The sequence below is a fragment of the Artemia sp. Qi Xiang Cuo genome, chromosome 3 (genome assembly GCF_049724085.1).
Source record: "Artemia sp. Qi Xiang Cuo chromosome 3, ASM4972408v1, whole genome shotgun sequence".
Taxonomy (NCBI): domain Eukaryota; kingdom Metazoa; phylum Arthropoda; class Branchiopoda; order Anostraca; family Artemiidae; genus Artemia; species Artemia sp. Qi Xiang Cuo.
Genome location: NC_142796.1, coordinates 9486228 through 9508787, shown reverse-complemented (window position 1 = coordinate 9508787; position 22560 = coordinate 9486228). Strand labels below are relative to the sequence as shown.

General features: G+C 35.7%; 1 protein-coding gene and 1 long non-coding RNA gene across 2 annotated transcripts in view; both read left to right on the top strand.

The window, feature by feature from the left end:
• The first annotated feature begins 6988 nt into the window (after positions 1–6988).
• LOC148953737 (uncharacterized) overlaps positions 6989–22560 on the top strand; it is a 91430-nt gene continuing 75858 nt past the window's right edge. Inside the window, exon 1 of the long non-coding RNA XR_016143764.1 lies at positions 6989–7000. This is a non-coding gene — a long non-coding RNA (uncharacterized LOC148953737). The remainder of the gene's footprint in view (positions 7001–22560) is intronic.
• The window catches only part of LOC148953732 (uncharacterized), a 387433-nt gene continuing 385242 nt past the window's right edge, over positions 20370–22560 (top strand). Inside the window, exons 1-2 of the mRNA XM_089085872.1 lie at positions 20370–20405; positions 20723–20812. Of these exons, the coding sequence (XP_088941998.1) occupies positions 20370–20405; positions 20723–20812 (126 nt within the window). The remainder of the gene's footprint in view (positions 20406–20722; positions 20813–22560) is intronic.

Below are 22560 nucleotides of genomic sequence, written 5' to 3'. Positions count from 1 at the left end.
GATTAGAGGGCAACTAACTCCCCACCCATGCCCACCATTTTCCCAAACACTTCCAATAAAAATATATTATCATTTTATAGACCAGATCAATAGATTGGTCTAAAAACGTTAGATAGTTTTTTTCCGAAAAGAATATGGAGCCGTTTTCGAGAAAAAATTAATACATACATATATATATATATATATATATATATATATATATATATATATATATATATATATATATATATATATATATATATATATATATATATATATATATATATATATATATATATATATATATATATATATATATATCCATTTTGATGTTGTGTCTTGAAAGAAGATTTGCTAGCTCAACGTGATTGTCCCTGTTATGATTCTTCCCACAAAATACCAACCATCTAGCAACATGTATATAATAAGATGCCCTTTTTTCTTTCTTTTTCTGACTCTATATATTTCATTAGCTTCTCCTTTCTAAGCTTGAAAACGATTTATCTCTCTCTATAAAACAAATAAGACCACCTACAGAAGCTTTGCAACCATTTGATTGGAAGTGAGTGACAAGCATTTCAGCCTTGGCGCCCTTGCTTTGCATTTTGTGCCAGTTTCTAGTTCCTGTTATAAATGAAGAATCTTTGTTTCCATATTGTCAGCTAGGTCCTGTTGTAAACAACAAACAGGCAAAGCAGCAAGTTAAATCTTTCTTGACACTATAATCTAAAAGCAGGTACTCATTGTTCCAGTTTCTAACAAACTGCAACTGGTGCTTAAAAATCTGAGATTGAATTTCCTCGTTTTTTTTGGACAATTGATTTTTGGCTGAAATGGTCCTAGTTTGATAAGCTTCAGCTTTTCTGAGTTTGATATTTTTTTTTTCTCAAGCCTGGGATTGTGCTCTACTCTTATGATTCCAGCTTGCTGTAAATTTTCGGCTTCAGATTCTACTCCTTCCATTCTTTACACGTTCTGAGAAATTAACTTTCTAACTGACCAATAAACTTAGTTCCATATTTGCTGATTAATTGCCCTATGTCTAGCGGTTGTATTGCAGCATCTAGTTTGTTAGTGATGGAATCCAACTTAAGTTCAAGAGTCAGATTTCCTTGCTACATCTGAACAATCAACAATGCTAGAAAGAATAGCAAAGATATTGCCAATTCCTAACATTTCTTTGTGATCAATTTCTGAACAGCATACTTCTCCCAATGTTTTTTTGTTTCTTTCACCAGATTCCACAGTGTCAGACTTGAAAGGTAAGTAACTTCAATTTTTTTCAGCTGCATCTTCTTCTATTCAGAGTCTGAATTTGTCAAGTATGGACTGGGACAAACGTACTCAAGTTATTCCTGAAATGTCACTTTGATTGTTTGTCTGTATTTATCTCACTCATTCAAAAAATAGAAAAACTCAAAACAAATTTAAAAACTTTGATAAGCAAACCTGGACATTACCAATTAAACTTGTAAGACAATTTCAATACCATATTCGTCTTTGCTTCTTGCAGTCAATTTTGTATGCTTTAGTTCAGTTCAGTTCTATTTTAAATCATATCTCAAAAGAAAAGAGAGTAAGAACCTCAAAGGTAGAGACCAAGCTCAAACGTGTAGAGAACCATTGCATAGTAATAATGATATTTTGTATACATATTTAAGTATTATCCAATATTTCTAAAACTCATGCATCTCCAGTGCTCCAATCCTGCAGGAAATGCCTTTTACTGGGACTGTCCTCTAGCTCAAGGCTGTACCCAGAGGGGGGACGGGGGGTTTGACCCCCTACAAAATTGGATCTACCTTTTAAAAAAAGAAAAAAAACTTGATATAAACAAATTTTGAATGTGTTTTTTGTGGTTTTTTATGTAAGCCCCCCCCCCCGAAAAAAATCTTAGAGTAAAGCCTTCTAAAAAAAACCTGGGTATGGCTCTGCTCTAACTCACAAAAACAAAATTAAATTGGGTAAAAATACAGAAAATTTGCACTAGATCACTGAGAAACTTGATTCTCTGTAAACTGTCCTCACTCTTGACAAACCTGTTTGGTTTGAATTTATTTCAACATGTGTATGTATTACAGAATTTTCTTTTGGGTTAGCAATGCAACCCAGGTTATTGGGTTCCTGCCCTTTTTTACTTTTTTTTTTTTTGAATAGTCTTAAAATAAGTATACTTTCTCAAAGCAAAAAAAAATTTCGAAACTAGAATTAAAAAATGCTTTCCCTTGCAGTTTTAGTTATTCAAACCCTTAGTTATATGATTTGTTAGAGGGCTTTTGAGAAGAAGCAAGAGGCCTGGTTCTAAATAAGCTTAGTATAACCTTACAGTTCAATGGGCTCATGTGTTAGCAAAATATGTCAGCTGTTTCCAATATTTTGAAAAGAAACAACAATGTTTTCCAACAAGTTTTTTTTTCAGTAGAACCACTAAAATTGTCCCAGCTGAATGACCCATTGAAAAATATCAAGTTTTGCAAGGCTCCTTCTGACAAGTCGCTTTCTAGGCATCAAATTGGTTTCTGTAAACTTTTATGCAGATGCAGCAGTCAATTTTGTCTTTTATGACATAGTAATGGACCAAAAAAATATTTAGTTTGTGTTTACTTTGTGCAGATAAAGCAGTAAATTTTGTAGTACTTTGTCTGATGGAAGTCTTTAATGACATTAGATTGGACCAACTATATATTAAGGTTTGTAGGGCTTGGATCAACAAGTCGTTTTCAAGAATGATAACTGTTTTCTGTTTACTTCGTGCAGAGGAAGTTATTCCCCCATAAACCAGCAAAACATGTGTACTTACCTGTATACATATTGTAATGTAAAAACACTATCAAAACAAGAACAAGCTTTACAGTTTTAACATTATAACTTAATTGTGTTCTAGAGCCAGTCTCAAGATTCATTAAAATCATTCCAACATCAAAAGGATTAGTAGATCCCCATCTCCTTATTGGATCTATGTTTGTAATCAGAAATTACTATAAAAACAAGAATGGACTTCACAGCAAGAGTTTTATAATCTTGTTCTACAACTGGACTTATTTCAAAGGATACATACATGCAGGTGAGACAGTACAATCCAAAGTTTTTAGTATATTGCTTACTTCTTGACCAATTTACCCATTATTCTTAATTCACAAAAGTTTAGGAAGTGACAAAATATATTTTTTTCAAGATCTAAATGGGTTGCAATCTTTTCTATAGTCTTTTTTTAATGAAAATATAAATTGTATTTTTGAAAATGTAGATGTGCAAATTCCCCTCCCCTGACCCCATCCTCAAATGATGCCACTGTAATCACCAATCTGTTATGAAGTATTGTTCTTCTAAACATGATTCTGATAGCAAATATTTCATTGGACCCTGCCTAACACTGAAAACAATCTACTCTCCCATATCAAGACCAAAAATGTTCTAGATAAAAATTAAACAACACTATCACATTTTATAAATTTTGATTTTCAATAAACAATTAAATTTATTAATCAGTTAGTAACTTAATATTTGTTGATACATAGACAAGAAAGAATAATTGTACAGGATATTTTTTTTAAAAGCATTGTTTTTGTCCTGTCTATTTTCAGACATTTTCAGAAGTGGAGCTTAACTTGGAGAAAGGGAAAAATATTTATATTAATTTTATTTTCTTTATTTTTCTTCTTCAGAAATTATTGTTTAACTTCAGAGATAGCATTTTTTTTTCAGGGGATCTAAAAATAAAAAAAAATGTTTTGCAAATTGGATAAAATTTTTCCATAAAATAAATGAATTTGGACCCAAGGCCCCTGTTTTAAGTCAATTCATGGAATTTAAATAATTTCCATTTTTCCCTCTTTTGGCGTTTTAATCTTTGAATTATTGGTACAAATAATTCTTTTATTGTAAGTATTAAGGATTGCATGGACAGTTTCATTATTTCTCTGATCTATAAGTACTTAAAAAAATCAGTTATACCTTAAACTAGTCTTAAGAGTCATTCAGTTTAGACTTAAACTGAAAACATTGACAGTAATACTGTTAATGAGTTAATTTAATTAGTTCTACCACTTTATTGTTTTACTGCATTGTTTACCATTAAATTGGTTTATAGAAGTCATGTATAAGTTAATTCATGAAGAATATATAGCTTGGGTTATATATTTGACCATTAGGGATAGGTGTAAAGTGAGCACTTTTTGGTATGATATAGATATTTTAAAAATAATTTTCAGTGTTTTTTGGGTTTCTTTCTGAGGATTCAATCCTTTAAAAGAGAACCACAAATTTTTTCTTCTTTTTTTTTCAAAAATTATTTTAGTCAAAATACAGTCTATAAAAATTAGGTCAATTCTAGCTTCAACAAATATTGTCAGGTAGGGCAGTTGACTTTAAACTGTTAGGTCAATGCTTTTGTCTATTATGCTTAAATATAATTAATAAAATTAAGCTTTTGTTACCCTTTCTACATTTTATTGAGGGAATAAGTCTAGAATTGGGGTTGTTACAGAGGCAGTTTTAGGGGGAGACAGAGGGAACACTTGCCCCAGGAACAGAAATGTTAGGGGCACCAAATTTTAAATAAATAATCTAATGGTTATAATTCATTAGTAATTTTGAAATTTTATGAAGCATGTTAAGAAAACAATTCTTATTTCATAATATGCAGAATAATTACAGATAACATGTTTTGGCTGCAGCTAAACTACACTTTACCCCAACTACTCTTAATGTGCAAATACATAGGCCTAGCTCAAATTATATAGGCACCATTTGTTTTCTTTTTATTAATTTTGTTAAATTTTATTAAATGAACATATAAATTTTTATAAAAAAAAAAAAACTATTAAATATCTAATGGTGGGATTCTATGGTCACTGGTTGGAGTAGGGCCGGGGTGTAAAGTATATATAAGATGACTTCAAATGGCTTAAATAAAGTATTTTACATATTCTTAATTAAGAATAATTTTATAAAAATGTTTCTTTATCCCACATATTTAAGTCAAGTCTTCATGTTATTATGTACCAAAAACTAAAATTATGCAGTAGATTAAGCCATTTAGCCTAGGCTAAAACCTAAAATAGCAAGAAAATCATCAAATGCTAGATTGTGTTAGTGATTTTTGTTTTAACACTAGTAACCCTTCACACTCTTTGGGTTTCCCTCTTTGAGTAGTGCCCTAAAGTTATTCCATATGTTCAAAACTTTCAGTTTGGTTAAAGTTTAGTGTAAGAAAATTGTAGGCTAATCACATAACTATTGAACTTTGCCCCCCCCCCCTGTAATGTATAAATATATAAACGGTTTTATGTGCATTCAAATAAATGTATATTATATTGTATCAATATTTAATAAATTTGAAGAAATATGTTACTTATATAAAAATCATTTTATATATAAAAATAAAGGCAGGCAATATATTTTCACAGTAGGGAGGAGGGTTGTGAGTAAAGTTCATTTCTGATGGAGATGAATGTATTATCTTGTTTCAGGTTGAGCTCCTGATTTTAAAGGTATGTCTATTTCTCATTAGTGAGTTTAATTGGAAAATCATATTTAAAATAAGAACATAAAAGTTCAATAGTAAAAAATTAAGTTCTTGCATATTATCCAGAACACAGTCAATGGGTTTGCTTTTTTTATATGATTAACATAGTTTTTTTCTTGAATTTTGTTAAAAATATGCTACCATACCTTACTCTTTTTCAAAATAAACTACAATGAATGTATATTTTAATGAAATATTAAATATATATATTTGGTTAGGTTATGTATTTAATATGTATTCTGGACAGCCTGCTTTCCATAATTCTTTGCTATAGTTCTCATAATTTTGTTACTAAAGTATATTTTGTCATATTTTGATTGGCTATATAGTTTTATAAAATATAAAGCCAATCAGTTTAGTTAAAGTGGCTTTCACATACATGTCCAGCTAGAATCCCATGTCTAGCCAGATTTCAATGTCTAGGCAACAACCAATCACAAGTAAAATTTGATGCTTAGCTAAACTACAAATCTAGTTTCAAATAGATTACAGTTATCATTTCCAGCTGATCAAGAGAGCTTATGTGGGCAGAACTTTCAAATTGTAATCCCTATTTTTTCTGTCACAAGATAATGGATGAGATAAGCAAAACAAGTGAATTAGTGTGCTTTATATGGTTGCTGTTGGCCTGATCATCCATTACTGTCACACATTGGACTAGGCTGCCTGAATACAGTACATGGTCCAGGTTTAATGTAGTGTGACTTGGGGTATGAAAAATATAATAATAAAAACATTTTCTGACTCATTGCTGAGGTTGTGCCACACACAATTTTATCTCTTATAATCTCTTCTTTCAAAGCTACAGTAGAATATTTACAATCCCAATGTAGTAACTTCAATTTAGTGGCAAACTGGTTGCTGTCTCATCATTATGTTGCTTTCTTTTATCAAAGAGACATCTTGAGAGTACAGTATTGGATTATGGAATTAAATGATCTAGGATTTTGCAGAACCATGCATAAATTTTTGTTTTTTCTTCTTTAGCAATTGTGAAAGTGCTGAACAATTCCCTTCACTTTTCTATCATTCAAAAATACAAGAAAGCACATTATTTCTTCATGTCTTCCCTTTCAGAGGACAATCAAACAAGAAAGTTTTATGTGTTTTGACATGTGATTGTGCTTCTTTCAGGTTGTTTTTTCTTCATACTGGTAAGGTAAGATTGAGCTCATAGCAAAGCAGGTTAGTTGCCATCTAGCTTCAAATTACCTGATATTCATTTTTCAGTGATTAAATATTTTGCCATCCTGTGGAATCCCACTCCAGTGATGACTACATAAATTGATGTAAGTGTTAACTGATTTAAAAAATCATTTGGATGGTCAAAATTTGAAAAAAAATGTAACTTGTTGATTTTTTCCATATTCAGATGGATATCTCAGGGGCTTCTCAATCAAGCTCCCATTACACCAGCTATTCCTTACCTATTGTGTTATTTAATACATGAATTGATCATGTAGTGATAATTTTATCATTAAGGCTATTCTACAGGTTAACAAACTTGACTTAGTATGTCCCCTAGAATGTTTTCCTTTGTCTTGCTGGAATGGGCAACATATGCTACACAGCCTATTTATCAGGTTATACCCATGAGTAACACAACCAGGTTTATCTCTATACAGTAAGACTGTCATTTTGATTATGAAAGTCTGCATTTGGCTTATGTCTAAGACTGTAAGGTACATAACTGTGGTGGTAATTCTTCTATTAGGCAAAATATGGCAATCAAGACTATTTAGCCTTCTTTCCTTTGTCTCTTTACATTGGCTGTGTTGAACTATTTTAGGTGTCTTGTAGTAGCTCTTCAAATTTCAGGAGCCAGTTAATCTTGTGTTATAGAAGTGAAACTTTACAAAATACATCTTCTGCCTAAAAGACACACAAGGAAGGTATTTTCAGCTTCACAACTTTGCACTAAACTGATTTATAAAATATGATCTACATATGGCCTAAATTTCCCAAATTTGGAAATAAAATCCTTTGATAGGTCTAGCCTATGGCTTCCAAGTCTACTCAATAACAGAAATAGTATTTCAAAACCCCAGCCAGAGTAAAAGAAATCAAAAACAGAAAATTTAAGCTATAATGATGTTTTGTCAAAATTACAAAAGGTATAGGTCTAAGACCTGTCAAGTTGGCCTAGGCAAATTCCTAAGACTTGGAAATCAGAAGAGGGTTGACATAGTAACTTGGCAATACCTTGCCAGAGTATATTTTTGACCATGGATTAATTACTGAGTTTTTTTGCTAGGCATTACCCAAAGCTAGCCCCTTTTCAAGAGGGATACCACCAGATGGCTATTTTGAAAGATATTGATTTAATTGCTTTGCTTGCTTTGCTTTTGTGTTGTTTGCTTATGCTTATGCACTTTATTTATAGGTGTTGGGTCTCCATTAAATAATTGAATTCAACTCTTTTACCCAAAGATTGAATACATTACATGGTGTCAGAATGGACAGCACACCCTATCCAACAATTGATTGGTCATCAGCCAATTTCAAAGCCTTGTGGAAGCAATTTTGCCAGCATGCTGAACTGATGTTCACAGGACCCTTGTCCGGAAAAGCCGACGCTGTGAAGTGCACCTACTTGCTGATATGGGTAGGAGAAAAAAGCTGAGATATATTTAACACATTCCAGATTCCAGAAGTAGACAAAAATAAAGTGGATGTATATCTGAGAAAATTCAAAGAGCATGTTGGACCCAGTTCCAATCCCATATTTTCCCGATTCGTTTTTCACAAACAAAATCAGAAAGAAGGAGAGTCAATTGAATCATATGTGACATCTCTGAAGTTACTGGCCCTTGAGTGTAGTTTCGGAGATAGTTCGGATGAAATGGTGAGAGACAGACTGGTGTTTGGAGTACAGAGTGACCGGATAAGAGAAAGACTATTAAGTGAAGGTGGAATGCTTACACTAGCAAAAGCTATTGATATTAGCCGTGCAATTGAAACAGTTGTGGAGACCCATGCACAGATGAGAAATGAACAAAGTACTAGTGCTGTAAAGCAAGAAGCGGAAGCCATACGCAAAAAAAAAGGGTTGCCAAAGACAATGAGGCCAAACTGTTACTTCTGTGGGAACCAGTACTCCCGCGGACACAAATGCCCCGCAAAAGGGAAGATCTGTTCCAAGTGTCGGAAGCCAAACCATTTTGCAAAGGTTTGCAAAAGCAGGTCTGTCAACAAAATTGAAGCCCTGCCAGCTGAGAACGAAGGAAACAATGAATACTTCACCGAGTCTGTTGACAACAGAACTGATTCAGTCCAAAAGCCAATGATTAAAGTTAACCTACCTGAATACCGACGAGAAATAACCTTCAAAATTGATACAGGGGCGGCTGATGCAAACGCTCTCCCAGCAAGTGAATTTAGATCCCTAAAACCAAGACCTACCTTGCTTCCCAACAAAGATATCCTGACAAGCTACAGTGGATGCAGCCTTGAAGTACTTGGAATTGCACAGATTGTGATTCAGTATAAGGACCGAGAACCGCAGGTCCATGTGTTCCATGTTGTTGAAACCCACAAAGGACCAATCCTTAGTAGACAAACGAGCGAACAGATGAACTTGATCAAGTTTGTGCTTAGCATGTCATGTAGCATGACTGATGACCCAGCCACGGTTTCAACCAGACCTGAAGTACGACAGATCCTCGAGGAATATGATGATGTCTTCCAAGGTATTGGGACGTTGCCCGGAAATTGTCACATTTACCTGAAGGAAGGATCTGTTCCAACAGTCCAGCCACCAAAAAGAGTTCTGTATGCCCTTCAGCTGAAGCTAAAAGAAGAACTAGACAGATTAGAAAATCTTGGCATCATAGAGAAGGTACAAAAACCAACAGACTGGGTGAATTTGATTGTCCTTGTAAAGAAACCAGACGGAAAAATCCGAATTTGTCTAGATCCAGTGGACTTAAACAAATGTATCAAGCGTCCTTACCACCCCATTCCTAGCTTTGATGATGTAGCAGTGAGATGTGCTGGAGCAGAAAGATTTTTCAAAACCAATGCTAGAAATGGTTACTGGTCAATGGTTTTAGACAAGGAATCTGCTGACCTCACTACATTCAGCACAACATTTGGAAGATACAGCTTCAAGAGATATCCTTTCGGGCTCATATCAGCCCAGGATGAGTACCAAAAATGAATGGAAGAGGCGTTTGAAGGTATTGACATTGGTCTGATTGTAGATGATGTTGCTGGAATGGCTGAAAGTACAACAGATCATGATAGGAAACTAAGGACAGTTATGCAGAGGGCTCGTGAAAAAGGCATCAAGTTCAATAAAGAGAAATACCTTTTTGATGCCGTAGCCATTCCCTACTTTGGACATATACTGACAAAGGGAGGTATGGAACCAGACCCTAACAAAATTAAGGCAATGAAAGAAATGCCAGCCCCCAAGAACAAAGATGAATTGCAGACTCTTCTGTACAACTATTTGTCAAGGTACATTCCCTGCCTCTCTACCCTAAACCAGCCACTTAGGGACCTGGCCAAAGCAAAGGAGTTCAAGTGGAAAGTAGTACACAACGATGCCCAAGTCAAAATCCAGGAAGCCATTTGCAGCAACCTCGCCTATTTTGATACCAAAAGTGCCCAGGTGGAAGTGATAACAGACGCATCACAACACGGGCTAGGGGCTCAACTGGTTGCGGATCACGCCACAGTAGCCTTTGCTTCTAGATCTCTTAGTGACACAGAAAAACGGTACTCACAAATCGAGAAGGAGCTTCTGGGAATTGTGTTTGTCTGCACGCATTTCCATCAATATATTTGTGGTAGAAAGATCACTGTGACAACAGATCACAAACCTTTAGAGGCGATATTGTCCAAACCAATAAATAGGGCACCACCCCGATTGCAAAGAATGATGCTAGTGCTCCAGCAGTATGAACTGTCATTCCAGTATTGTCCCAGCAAAGAAATCCCAGTATCTGATGCCTTATCACGAATGCACTTACCTGACCAAGACCCAGAAATTCAAATTGAAGGAGAAGTAGCCATCCATACATTCTTTAGAGATATTCCAGTAAGCAGAAACAAACTAGAACAAGTCCGTGAGGAAACCCTAAGAGATGTTGAGCTGAAAACACTGTCAGACATCGTTAAATCTGGCTGGCCTAACGACCGAAGAGATGTACCATCTATCGCTCTTCCATTCTGGAACTACAGAGACGAGCTGGTTATCAACGATGGTATTATACTGAAAGGCGAACGCATTGTTGTGCCTAAGGCACTGCGTGGAGACATACTGCAACAGTTTCATTCATCACACGTTGGCATTGTTAAAACAAAAGAAAGAGCTCGTGGCTCTGTAATTTTGCCTAAAATCATGGAAGATATCATACAGCTATTTTCTGGTTGCAACACATGCACCATGCATTAAATGGATTAACAGACAGAACCATTGATATCCTCAGAGGCCCCCCAGTATCCATTCCAACACATGGGCCTGGAAATCTTTACATTCAGTGGTATGGAATACCTAATCACTGTAGACTATTATAGTAGATTTTTTGAGGTGGATAAACTTGCCATTTCAAACTCACAGCAAGTGATCTCGAAATTAAAAATGCATTTTGCCAGATATGGTATACCAGAGAAGATTACTTCAGACAATGGGCCACAATTCAGCTTGGAGCAGTTTCGAATGTTTGCAGCATCCTGGGATATCAACCACGTCACATCGAGTCCCCGATACCCACAGTCCAATGGGATGAGCGAGAAGGCGGTCTAGACGGCAAAACGAATCAAGACGAAAGTGACAGAAAGCCGAACAGATCCATTCATCGCATTGCTGGAATACCAAAACACCCCAGTTGATGGAGCATACGCACCGGTTCAGCTGCTCATGGGCAGGAAAACCCGGTCGATGGTCCCAGTACTGCCATCCCATCTGCAGCCGAAAATAATTGCGAAGCCAGTTTTCGAGAAAGCAAGAGAGAAAGCTCAGGCTAGACAGCAGAGAGCTCACAACAAGAACGCCAAAGAGCTGAAAGAACTGAGCATAGGAGAGAAAGTATGGGTGAAATTTGACAAAAATAGATGGCGCAAGGGCGTCGTAGCCGAAAGGCCAAACGTCAGGGGGGAGAAGGAAAGAGCATTAAGTCTACGATGTCAGTCAACTACTGATACAGGCATACCCCCTGTGACCAACCCTGAAGCCCCGCCAGATGCAGGAAGAGTCACTCGCTCAGGTAGACTTTCCGAACCACCTGGGCATATGAACCTGAGCATTGATTGTCACGTTGATATCCACCTCCGTCCAGTCTGGCAGTGATGGAAGCCATTTCTACATGAGAAAGAAGATGAAACATATTGATTTAATTGCTTTGCTTGCTTTGCTTTTGTGTTGTTTGCTTATGCTTATGCACTTTATTTATAGGTGTTGGGTCTCCATTAAATAATTGAATTCAACTCTTTTACCCGAAGATAGAATACATTACCTATTTTGACAGCGTATATATATATAAAAAAAACTGAATGAGCCAACCAACCAATCAGTCTTTTAAGCCTAGGAGTCCATCTGGACATAAGAAAACAATTCTTACTTCATAATATGCAGAATAATCCTATATAACACAGTTTGCAGGGGACGATCCTTCCTCTTCACTTCTGTCCTTGTTTTTTCCAAGAAATTAAAGAATTTTCTTAGAACCTATATATTCACAGAATATATACCCCACCCCTAATTTGCACAGAGAGGGTAAAGACCACTTTTCTTTGGCATTTTGGAAAAATAGCAATGGGTTTTTGGACCGCCCCTTTTTTACTACAGTATGACACAATGCAAGTGTAGACCCAATCATCTCTCACTAGAGCCAGCCCAGTGGGAGTAATTTGTCATCATAAATCCAATGTGTGGTCTCTGTTTTGACAAGCAAGTGAAATGAAAGAAACATATATTTAATATTTGTGATTTACAGAACAAAAATAAAGAAATAAAAGTTATATTTTTAGAATCAGAAGTTAATCAGCTTTCTATTAATATGTGAATAATACTGAAACACTAAAAAGATATTTACATCAAAATAGGATAATTGGTATTTCCAAAAAGAGGTCTTTCTTGGTAAGTCAATAAACTAATAATTTTCAGTGAATGATCTTAAATAATTTTAATAATAACCATGTTGTTGCATAGCTTGGATTTTTAGCTATTCATTGGCTTATACAAACCTTTTCAACTCTAATTTGATAACAAGATATGAGGTTTTAAGTTTTAAATAATTTTGCTCAATTGGATACTGGTCTTTTACCCTATGCCTAGAATTGCATTCCTCAATTGAAATATAACATGCATTTGCATCACAAATGAACTTTACTCCCATAGCCTATTAGCCATGTGGTGGATGTTCTTTCCAAGATATCAACAGCAGCTCCTCTAGAATTTTACAGATTGATTTAGTCAGGAGGAGACTAGCCAACTTTTTATTCAACTGATGTATTGATAAAAGGCAAAATATAAATAAGAAATAATGTCTAATTCTGAGGAATTTGACTACTTGGCAAGTTTAGGCCTATGGCTTTTGGAATTTTGGCAAGACATTATTATATTTTTAATTTTCGGTTTTCAGATTCTTTTACTCAAAGTTTGGTTTTGAAAGAGGTATTTCTGTTAGGCTAATTAGTAGAATTTTAAGCTATAAACCTATGAAAGGATTTCATTTTTTTTAGCTAGCCTATAGGCCTGTATTGGGCTACATATTTCCACATTAAGGGAGAAGAGGCAAACTATAGTGAAGCTGCAGTCAAAATGTGTAGGATACAAATGTTCTGCATAGGCCTATTATGAAGCAAGAATTGTTTTCTTAACATGTTTCCTTCTCAGTGGTCCCATTTCTAGACCTTTAACCTACCAGAATTTACTACAGAAGTAATTACTGAACTTGGAAAGAAAAGAAAAGGCATAGGTCTAAAGTGATGTATAGGCCTACACTTTCTTCCTAAGCTATCTGAATCTAAGCTATCTAAATAGGCTATGCTGCTCTAATAGCCTATAGTCTAGGCCTATCTCTGGTAACAAGGCTTCAATTCAAAATCTCTAGTCATATAGCCTAATTTTTGCGAGTCTAGCATTTATTTTATAAAAAATAATAATGGACATTAAACTAAGAAGTGTATGAAACACTAACCTTTTGGCTAGATTTCTTTTCTTCCTAAAGCAGCGGAATGTTTAGTGTTGCCACGTCTAATTTTCAAAACCTGTGAAAAAATGCCAAAAAACCTGTGAAATTCGTCAAAAAACCTGTGACCCCTTTTAGAGCGTGTTCAGGCATCCTTACATTCTTACTAAAGTTTACATTTGTTACTCTCAAGTAGCAGCAATAGAATGCTACTATCAAAGATACTTAAACCTGGGAAAATCTGCCTCTGGCCCGAAAATACGTCATGGAAAATCGAGAGGCATGCTACCTTGTGGTCTGTTCCCTGCATGAGTTCTGCAGGTATTTCCAGCTTTGACATTAACGCTACATATAAATTACATGTAGTACTTTTCAATTTCAAAAGATGACAGAAACATACCGTCCTAAGAATGTCAACAGAGCGAAATGTTATATAAATACCGCTACGTATTTTAGTGGGAAAGTAAAGGACCAATCATCGGGACTCATTTTCATTTCGATAATTGCATTAGTTATGCGAAAAAGATGCGAGTCGTTGATCTTCGGTAGCTATTAAGGATCTTTAGGTGTGACAAGGTCCGAACGGCTGCAGTAACGAAATTTCTATTTTGACCTATGATGACCTACATGGTCTTAAACTTGAAAATAAAATTGTTCAATCTGCATGGAAAAACGTGTAATCAACTCTGCACGGTTTTCCACATCGTGTAATTGCATCTTAAGTTCAGACACATAGAATTTTCCTTAAAGACCATGTGCAAACCTGACAGAAATCCCAATTCCCAGACTGAAAATCTATTTGCAATACCAGGCAGGAAGTATCAATTTTTTGGTTCGTGCAGTTTCTATCAAATTTTGTAAGTTCCGCCCCAAAGCGCAACTTATGATGTGAGGAGATAGAATAAGAAATTACGTTGCTTTGATAGAAGCTCGCAAGATGATGGAAGGTAAAATATAAAGATGTGGTTTCTTGCAAAACTACTTTGTTAAGTTCAGTCTTCATTAAAAGATTCCTCCACAAGATTCCGGCTCCAAACACATCCAATCAAAATTTTGAGATAACCATTTGGATCAACGTGGTTGACCGGTCTGTAAACTGGGTATTTGAGGAAGATAACCCCCTTGGAGCCCCGAGGTAAGTGGCCGCGAATAATACCCTGGGGCAAATATGGTTTTCGTAGAAAGTTTTGTCATAGGAAGTTCAAAAAGATCTCATTCTATTGAAAATTAAAAGGGCTAGAGCCTTTTTTAGTAGTTGAAAGTGATTGGGGAGCAACTAACGCCCCTCTCACGCCCACCATTTCCCCAAACACATCCAATCAAAATTTTGAGATAGCCATTTTGTTTTGGGGAAGGCATAGGGGTTTTGAGCCCTACTCATAATAATTTCTGCTCGTTTTGAGTTTGATTCGGTTATTCATTGTAATTCCTGTTCGTTCTGAGTTTCATTTATTTTTCGATCTTGATTTGTTTTAGTTTCACGCTTGGTAGTTTATTTGATTGGATTTTTGCTCATTTTCGGTTTAATGGCGTTCTTTACTTTTCTCTGAAAAACTTATTTTGTGGAAAAAGATTTTTTTTAATTAATTCTAATTAAATGGCCTTTGTGATTAAGGGGTCATTCTTAAAGAATTGAAAAAATTCGAGCTTTAGTGTAAAGAGCGAGGTATTGACTAGGGGGCGGACCCCCTCATATACGTAATAATTTCTGATCGTTTTATGTTTTAATGTTGCTCCTTACTTTCAGTTGAAAAAACTTTTTTTATGTAATTTCTTTACAGGCCATGCCATCTACGATGGTTTTTACTCTTGTAGATTACATTTATTTTTCATAATAGAACTGAATCTTACAATTTCGTTAAACCCAGGGGGATATCTCCAAATAGGAAAAGGACAGAAGGGTGTGCATCCCCCTTCAGGAGTACCAGAGGACAACCCAAATTTCAAATGACAAAACCTCTCCTAAAAATATTACGTAGTTGGAGCATGTAAGAAAAACAAGTTGGTCTTGTAAAAAAAAAAGAAATTTTGGAATTTTGTCAGATTAGAAGTTATACTGGAATTAACCAAGGCAAACTCTAAAAGCCGAGAACTGAATAAACTGATGGTTTAGAAGATCAGGAGAGGGCTGGTTCAAACAGAAATTAAAAGTCCTTCTGCCTTTTTTAAGTGACCAAAGAGATTTACAGGCAACTCCTCTCCCCCCCCCCCCTCCAACACCCATTTTTTTCCAAAGTCTTCTGTCCTAGAATTCAAGATAGCCGTTTTGATCAGCATAGTTGAAAGGTCAAATAGCTATTCCTCTGAGGAGGACAAGACCCCCACAACCCCTAAAAAAGGGCTTTAAGTTATGAAGCTTTCCTATTGTTTACGTGTTGTGTTTGTTATTTGGAAGCATACGGACATTTTTCAGGACGTGGGAATTTAATGTGGGGGTGGGGGGAGTCCACGAAGAAAAATTTACACGGGAGAATTTGCTCGAATCCCTACAGAAATTTTTTTTTATTTGTCTTACATTGCCATTGCTAATGCAATTTTACATATGGAAAAGTTCCGGGGAAATTACCATGGAAAGTTTTTCAAGGGGGTTGAAATTGTCGAGGGGACCTTTCCGCGGGGAGTATTTTTCTCCGCAGAAATCCTTAAAGGGGGAATTTTCTACTGGCGAAACTATTTATTACTACTACTACTACTAACAACTCATCGCAGCACCAAGCCGCCTGAGGCCGACACAGCTACGTACGCTCCTCCTCCACCCCAATCTCTTCAAAGCCTCCCTTTTTACACCCGCCCACGAAGTTCCCATTTCCATTAAATATTTCTTTATGACGTCCTCCCACCCTAGACGGGGACGACCTGATTTCCGTTTATCCCTAGATGGTTGGCCAAAAGTACAATCTTCGGCAATCTGCCATCCTTCATCCGCAAAACTTGACCTAGCCACCTCAACCTTTCTTTCATTATAGCCCTAGAGAGTGGTATTGAACCACATTTTTCGTATAGCCTATTGTTTGAAATACGGTGTGTCAGCCGGGTGCCCAGAAGAATCCTTAAGGAATTTCTCTGGCAAACATCTAGCGAATTTTCATCTGCTTTTCGGAGCGTCCATGCTTCAGAGCCATATTTGACCGCTGTCATCATTTCTAATATTCTAATCTTGGTTTGCAGACTTATCTTCCTATTCTTCCAGACCTTTTTTAACCTTGAAAAAACACCTTGAGCCTTGGCTATTCTATATTTAACATCTTCACTTCTCCCACCATCTTTACTAATAATACTATTAATGTAAGTGAAGCCGCCCACCTGATCAATCTTTTCATTACCCAACGTCACCTTTTCATCTTCACTTATTCCTAGCCTTAGTGACTTATTCTTCCTAAAATTAATTTTCAAACCAATTCTAGCACCCCGAACTCGCAAAACCTCTAAAACTTCATTCATTTTGCTCACACTTTCATCTAGGATGCTTAAATCATCAGCCTAATCCAAGTCCAGGAGACTTTTTCCTCCCCATTTGATTCCATGGCCTTACATTGCCTTTCCTGTGCTCCTTAAAACAAAGTCCATCAAAATAATCCATACAAAGGGGGATAGAACACAACCCTGCTTAACTTCTGATCTAATACAAAACCAGCTGCTAACCTGATTTCCTACCTTAACCGCAGCAGTGTTATTCTCCTACATAGCACTAATCAATTTAATGTATTTGTCTGGTTACCATACAAGGATAAAACCTTTACTAAAGCTCTTCTATCAACAGAATTAAACGCTTGCTCATAATCTATAAAACTGAGGACCAAAGGTGTTTGAAAACTCAGGCACTTCTCAATTATTAGCCTAAGAGTGAAAATTTGGTCAACACATTCTCTACCTTTTCCAAAACCACACCGCTCTTCTTTTAAAACTTTGTCACCGGCATCTCTAAGTCTAAAAAGAATCATATTACTAAGTAATTTACTACCTACAGAGACCAGACTAATGCCTCAATAATTACCACACTCACTTTTATCACCCTTCTTATAAAGTGGCTTAATTAATGTTTTCCTATAATCGTTAGGTACTTCCCATTTTTCAAAAATCATATTCATAATCTTCAGTAACTTATTTCTAACCTCAGAGGCACCATATTTGAGAAACTCATTTACCACTCTATCAGCACCGGGAGCCTTATTACTCTATAATTCTTTTTAGTACTGTTGATAATTCCTCCTCACAAAAACAAATCTTCCTTCACATCCAAGGTATCACAAACTTTTTCATTTTCCTCTATATTTTTTCCTTTAACTCTATCTCGGTTAAGCAAATTCTCAAAATGTTCGGCCCATCTCACTTTAATTTTTTTCTTATCGCTAATTGCGACCCCATTCACATCTTTAACTGGGCCAAATCCGGATTGACTACTCCCTCTAAATTTTTTAACGTGCCAGTACAATATTTTACTATTATGCCGTCTAGCTGCATCTTCCTGATCCTTAGCAGCGTTATCCATGCCCTCCACTTCACACCTCTTTAGTTCATATTTTAATGCTTTCTCCACTTTCTTTACATTCCTTTTGTTTTCATACGATCTATCGCTCAGATAATTCTTGTACAAGTCCTTTCTCCTTTCTATTAAACAAAAAGCTTTTTCACTAATATTCTTAGCTGCAGTTAGAGGGGCGAATTCCCAGGAAAAATTTTCGACGGATGGGAGATTTATGGCATGATTAAAAAAAATTAATGAAAAGTTTTTTTTTTAATGAAAGTAGGCTAAAGAGAATTTTGTGGCTGGAATCGTCCACAAGAAATTTACCGGATGAAATTTTCAGCAGGGATGGAATGGTCTTATGCATTTTTTGTGGAAGTAACCTTTCAAGGAGTAATTCTCCTGAGGGGGATTTCCCATGGAGGGGAGAGGTAGATTTTGCGATATTATTTGAAAAAAAATCAAAAACCAAGAAAAAAAACAATTTTTTCAGCTGAAAGTAAGGAGCATAATTATGACTTCAAAAGAACACAGATTATCCTGTTTATGAGGGGATAATTTGTATATGACTTTTGTCCCAATTCTTTAAGGACCACTCCTGAAACACAAGGGCTGTTTAATTAAATAAGAAGTTTTTTTTAATACTAACAAAAAATTAGAGTGAAGAGCGAATTATTGAGAAGGGGGCATTCCCCTCGCATACAGAATATTTTCTGTTCGTTTTAAGTTTTAGTGTTACTTCTTACTTTCAGATGAAAAACCTTTCCTTTTTTTTAATTTAATCACTGACAGGCAGAATCAATTCTGAGGGAAAAATGTTGACACGTTGCTGATTTTGAATAGCCAATAGGTTTTTTTCTTCATCCTGAGCAATTTCAAACCTCGTTTTTTGTGATATTCGTCTATTTAATTGAAGTTTTTTTTTATATTATTCAAATTTTTGACAAAACTTTTCAAAATCCTATTTAATTACCATTTTTTTTATTGAACTTTGGCAAAAGGAAAAACCAAGAGTTGATCAAAGCAAAAAAAACTTATCAGTAATATCGAAACCTTGGTTGAAAATAATGATTAACTACACACAGGGGGAATAGGGAGAAATCTTGGTTCAGAGGACTCCCCTCTCGGAATAATTGGAAAACTGTGACCGTGTTTTCACCCCCGCCCCGTGCAGTTTGAAATTGTTTTAGCCTAAGTGTACCGAAGTAAAGAAGGTAATTGTGCATTATATATAACACGCTCGAGAATTTCGATCGCGAATGATGCGAACATGAGACAAGAAACTGGTCAAGCAACTTCTTTATACCAGACACTTTGCTTTGACTTGCTTCGAAAATAAATTGTAGTTATATTTCACTTAATTATTTAGTTGGCATTCGGGTTAGGTTTGCTTAGGCTACGTATATATTCTCTGCTCTGTTTTAGCCTCCCCCCCCCCAAATGATCAAATATATAGCTAAAATGTGCTTATAAAATATTGTATTTTCATTATAATTTCATAAAATAAATTATGTTCTAGATCAAATGTTGGTTAATGTTCATCCTCTTTTTCTCATTATTATCACTTCTTAAAAAGCTTTTGTAACAAGGTAATGTAACCAACTAATTTTATCAATTAACAAATGAACAAGATTAATTTTACCGTTAAATGATGTCTTACAATATTGCGCAAGAGGTGCTCGTTGGCGGAGCTTAAAGGCAAGTCAGGAATGCGAAGTCACCTTATCGGCTTATGGTTCGCTTACACATTGCGGAAATTCATGCGGATTTAGAAATCCATGCGGAAATTCCGTCTGTTTTCATGCTAGAAAAATTTATAGCTGTCGGAACGTTTTCGTCAAATCAGGATGAAATTTTGGAAATATTTTTAAATTAATAAAATCATGAGTATGGACTATCAAAAACTACATGATCTTATAACTTTGGTTCAAGGCTACACCCAGCTTCTATCATCCTACGCACCCAGGCTATAAGAAAACTAAGAAAAACGGTGTCATTTGGCTCTCTACTGCTCAACAGCTTTCAGAAGAGGGTAAGAATATAGGTCATGCTGTTGCAATAATTTGAAATCTTTGCCTTAAAACGCAGCGTTATTTTAGCCACAGTTCGAACAGAAACGGACGGATTTCCGCATGGATTTCCGCAGTGTGTAAACGAACCATTATCGCTATGCGGTTCATGCATGTATCTAACGAAATGAATTAGTCAAAACTTTCTAGTCATGAAACTTACATCAAGGAACAACATAATAGATTTTAACATGAATCCAAGTTTTGGCTTAGAAATACCTTCGGATGTTGGTCCATTTTAAATGAAATTTTACCTCAAATCAGCGGTGAAAGTTGTTACAAGGAATTACCTGAATAGAATAACTTATGAATATCCAAGATGCAGTTACGAGACACAAGATGCATGGCAAAACCAAGACACAGTTAGCTTTGAATACGAATTTAGTGGGACAGCAATAGTAGAAAACAATGTAGCAGATGGCAAACAGGAGACGAAAAAGAAAACATCAAAACGGGCAAATAAGACACGAAAAAATTGATTAAAAATCGAAAGGCTGCAAAAAAATTAAGAGGCAAAAAAAAAGCTGAGAAATTTATTTTGGAGAAACAAGTTTTACAACTTTTGCGGGAAAAACAACAGGATCAAGAAACAATTACAGCTCAATCTCTAGAAATTCAACGCCTAAAAGATGAGGTCAGTATACTTAAAGGGACAGGTAAGTAGACTTAAGGCTCCAAAATCCTTCTGGAGGAACTCATAGGTTTCGTAAGAGTTTATATTTTCGATGCTGAAATGCTTACAAAAAAACAATATTCTTTTCAACTTCAACAAAATTCACGGGATTACACTTTTATCAAAAATAGTTCAAAGGTCAGATAAGAAAAATTCCTGTGTCAACGGAGCCCACAAGGGCCCGGAGGTAGGCGTTATGAGTAATGCTCTTGGTACATATATAGTTTTTATAGAAGGGATGCTCGTATAATATTCGGAGAGGGCTCATTTGATTGGCAATTTACATTTTTTGTACACTTTTTAAGAGTTAAAATACCTCGGAGGGCAACAACCCCCCCCCCCCCCGCATCTTCCACACCTTAAATGCATCAGATAAAAATTCTTAAATAGTCATTTTGTGAAAAATAGTTAAAATTTCTGATAACAAAAAAACTCCGGCGTGGAAACGCCAACCCGGGCCCGGGGGTAGGCGCTGTAGGCTATGACCTTGGGGCATATATAGGTGTTATAGAAGGGATGCTCGCATAAATTTCCTAGGGTGCTCATTTGATTCGGAATTCAAAGTTGTAATTCACTTTAAGAGTCAAGAGTGATTAGAGAGAAGATAGCCTTCCACCACACTCCATTTATTGTTCTCCCAGAGGCACTTCATAGAGAAGGGGTCGTCGTATAAACTCCAAAGGGGGCTCATTCGATTGGAAATCAAGAGTTCTAGCGCCCTTTTTAAGAGTTAAATGTGATCAGAGGGCAACTTGCCCCCCCCTAAGCTGTTAGAAATAGTTCAAAGATCATATCAGATAAAAAAAACTCCTGTGCCGACTCAACCCCCGCACCCCAGGGCCGGGGCAGGCGGTGTATTTATTGCTCTGGTGGTATAGATGGTCCCTCTGGAAGCTATGCTCGTATAAACTTCGGAGAGGGTTCATTTGAATGGAAATTAAAAGTTGTAGTTCATTTTCTCAGAGTGAAAAAAGATAGGAGGGCAACTAGCCACTCCCACCGTCCATGCCTTTGGGTATATCTGAATGATAAGCCCATTCTATAAAAATTTCAGGTGACAATTTTTTTAAAAATAGTTCAACCATCAGATATTAAAACTCCTGGGTCGACAAAACCCCCCAGGGCCCAGGGACAGGTGTTGTAAGTTATACTCTGGGGATATATATGGTTCTTATAGAAGGGATACTCGTATAAACTTCAGACAAGGCTCATTTGATTGAAAATAGAAAGTTCTAGGTCATTTTTAAAGAGTCAAAAGAGATCGAAGCTTAATCAGGTCCCCCCACGCCCCTTTCCCCAAACCCATCCTATTAAAAGTTTTGAGATAGCAATTTTGTTAAAAATATTTAAAAAGTCAGATAATAAAAACTCCGAAGTTGACACAAAACCATTTTTTCACTTTAATATTGTTACTTTGATATCAGATTTGATACATTGATTAATATTTGATTTTTTTTTAAAAGTTTGACTTTGAAATAAGAAATTTTTAAAAACTTAAAATTTTTTGCGATCAAAAACGAAAAAAATCAATTAAAAAAAATTTCCGAAAAATAAGTTTTTCAAAGAAATGTAAAGGTAATTTTAAACTTAAGCTCAGCAGATACAAATACCTGTTAAAATTCAAACTCAAAACGACCAGAAATTACTATTAAAGAATAAATGAAACCCAAAACGAACAGAAATTAAATGAACAATCATAGCAAAAACAT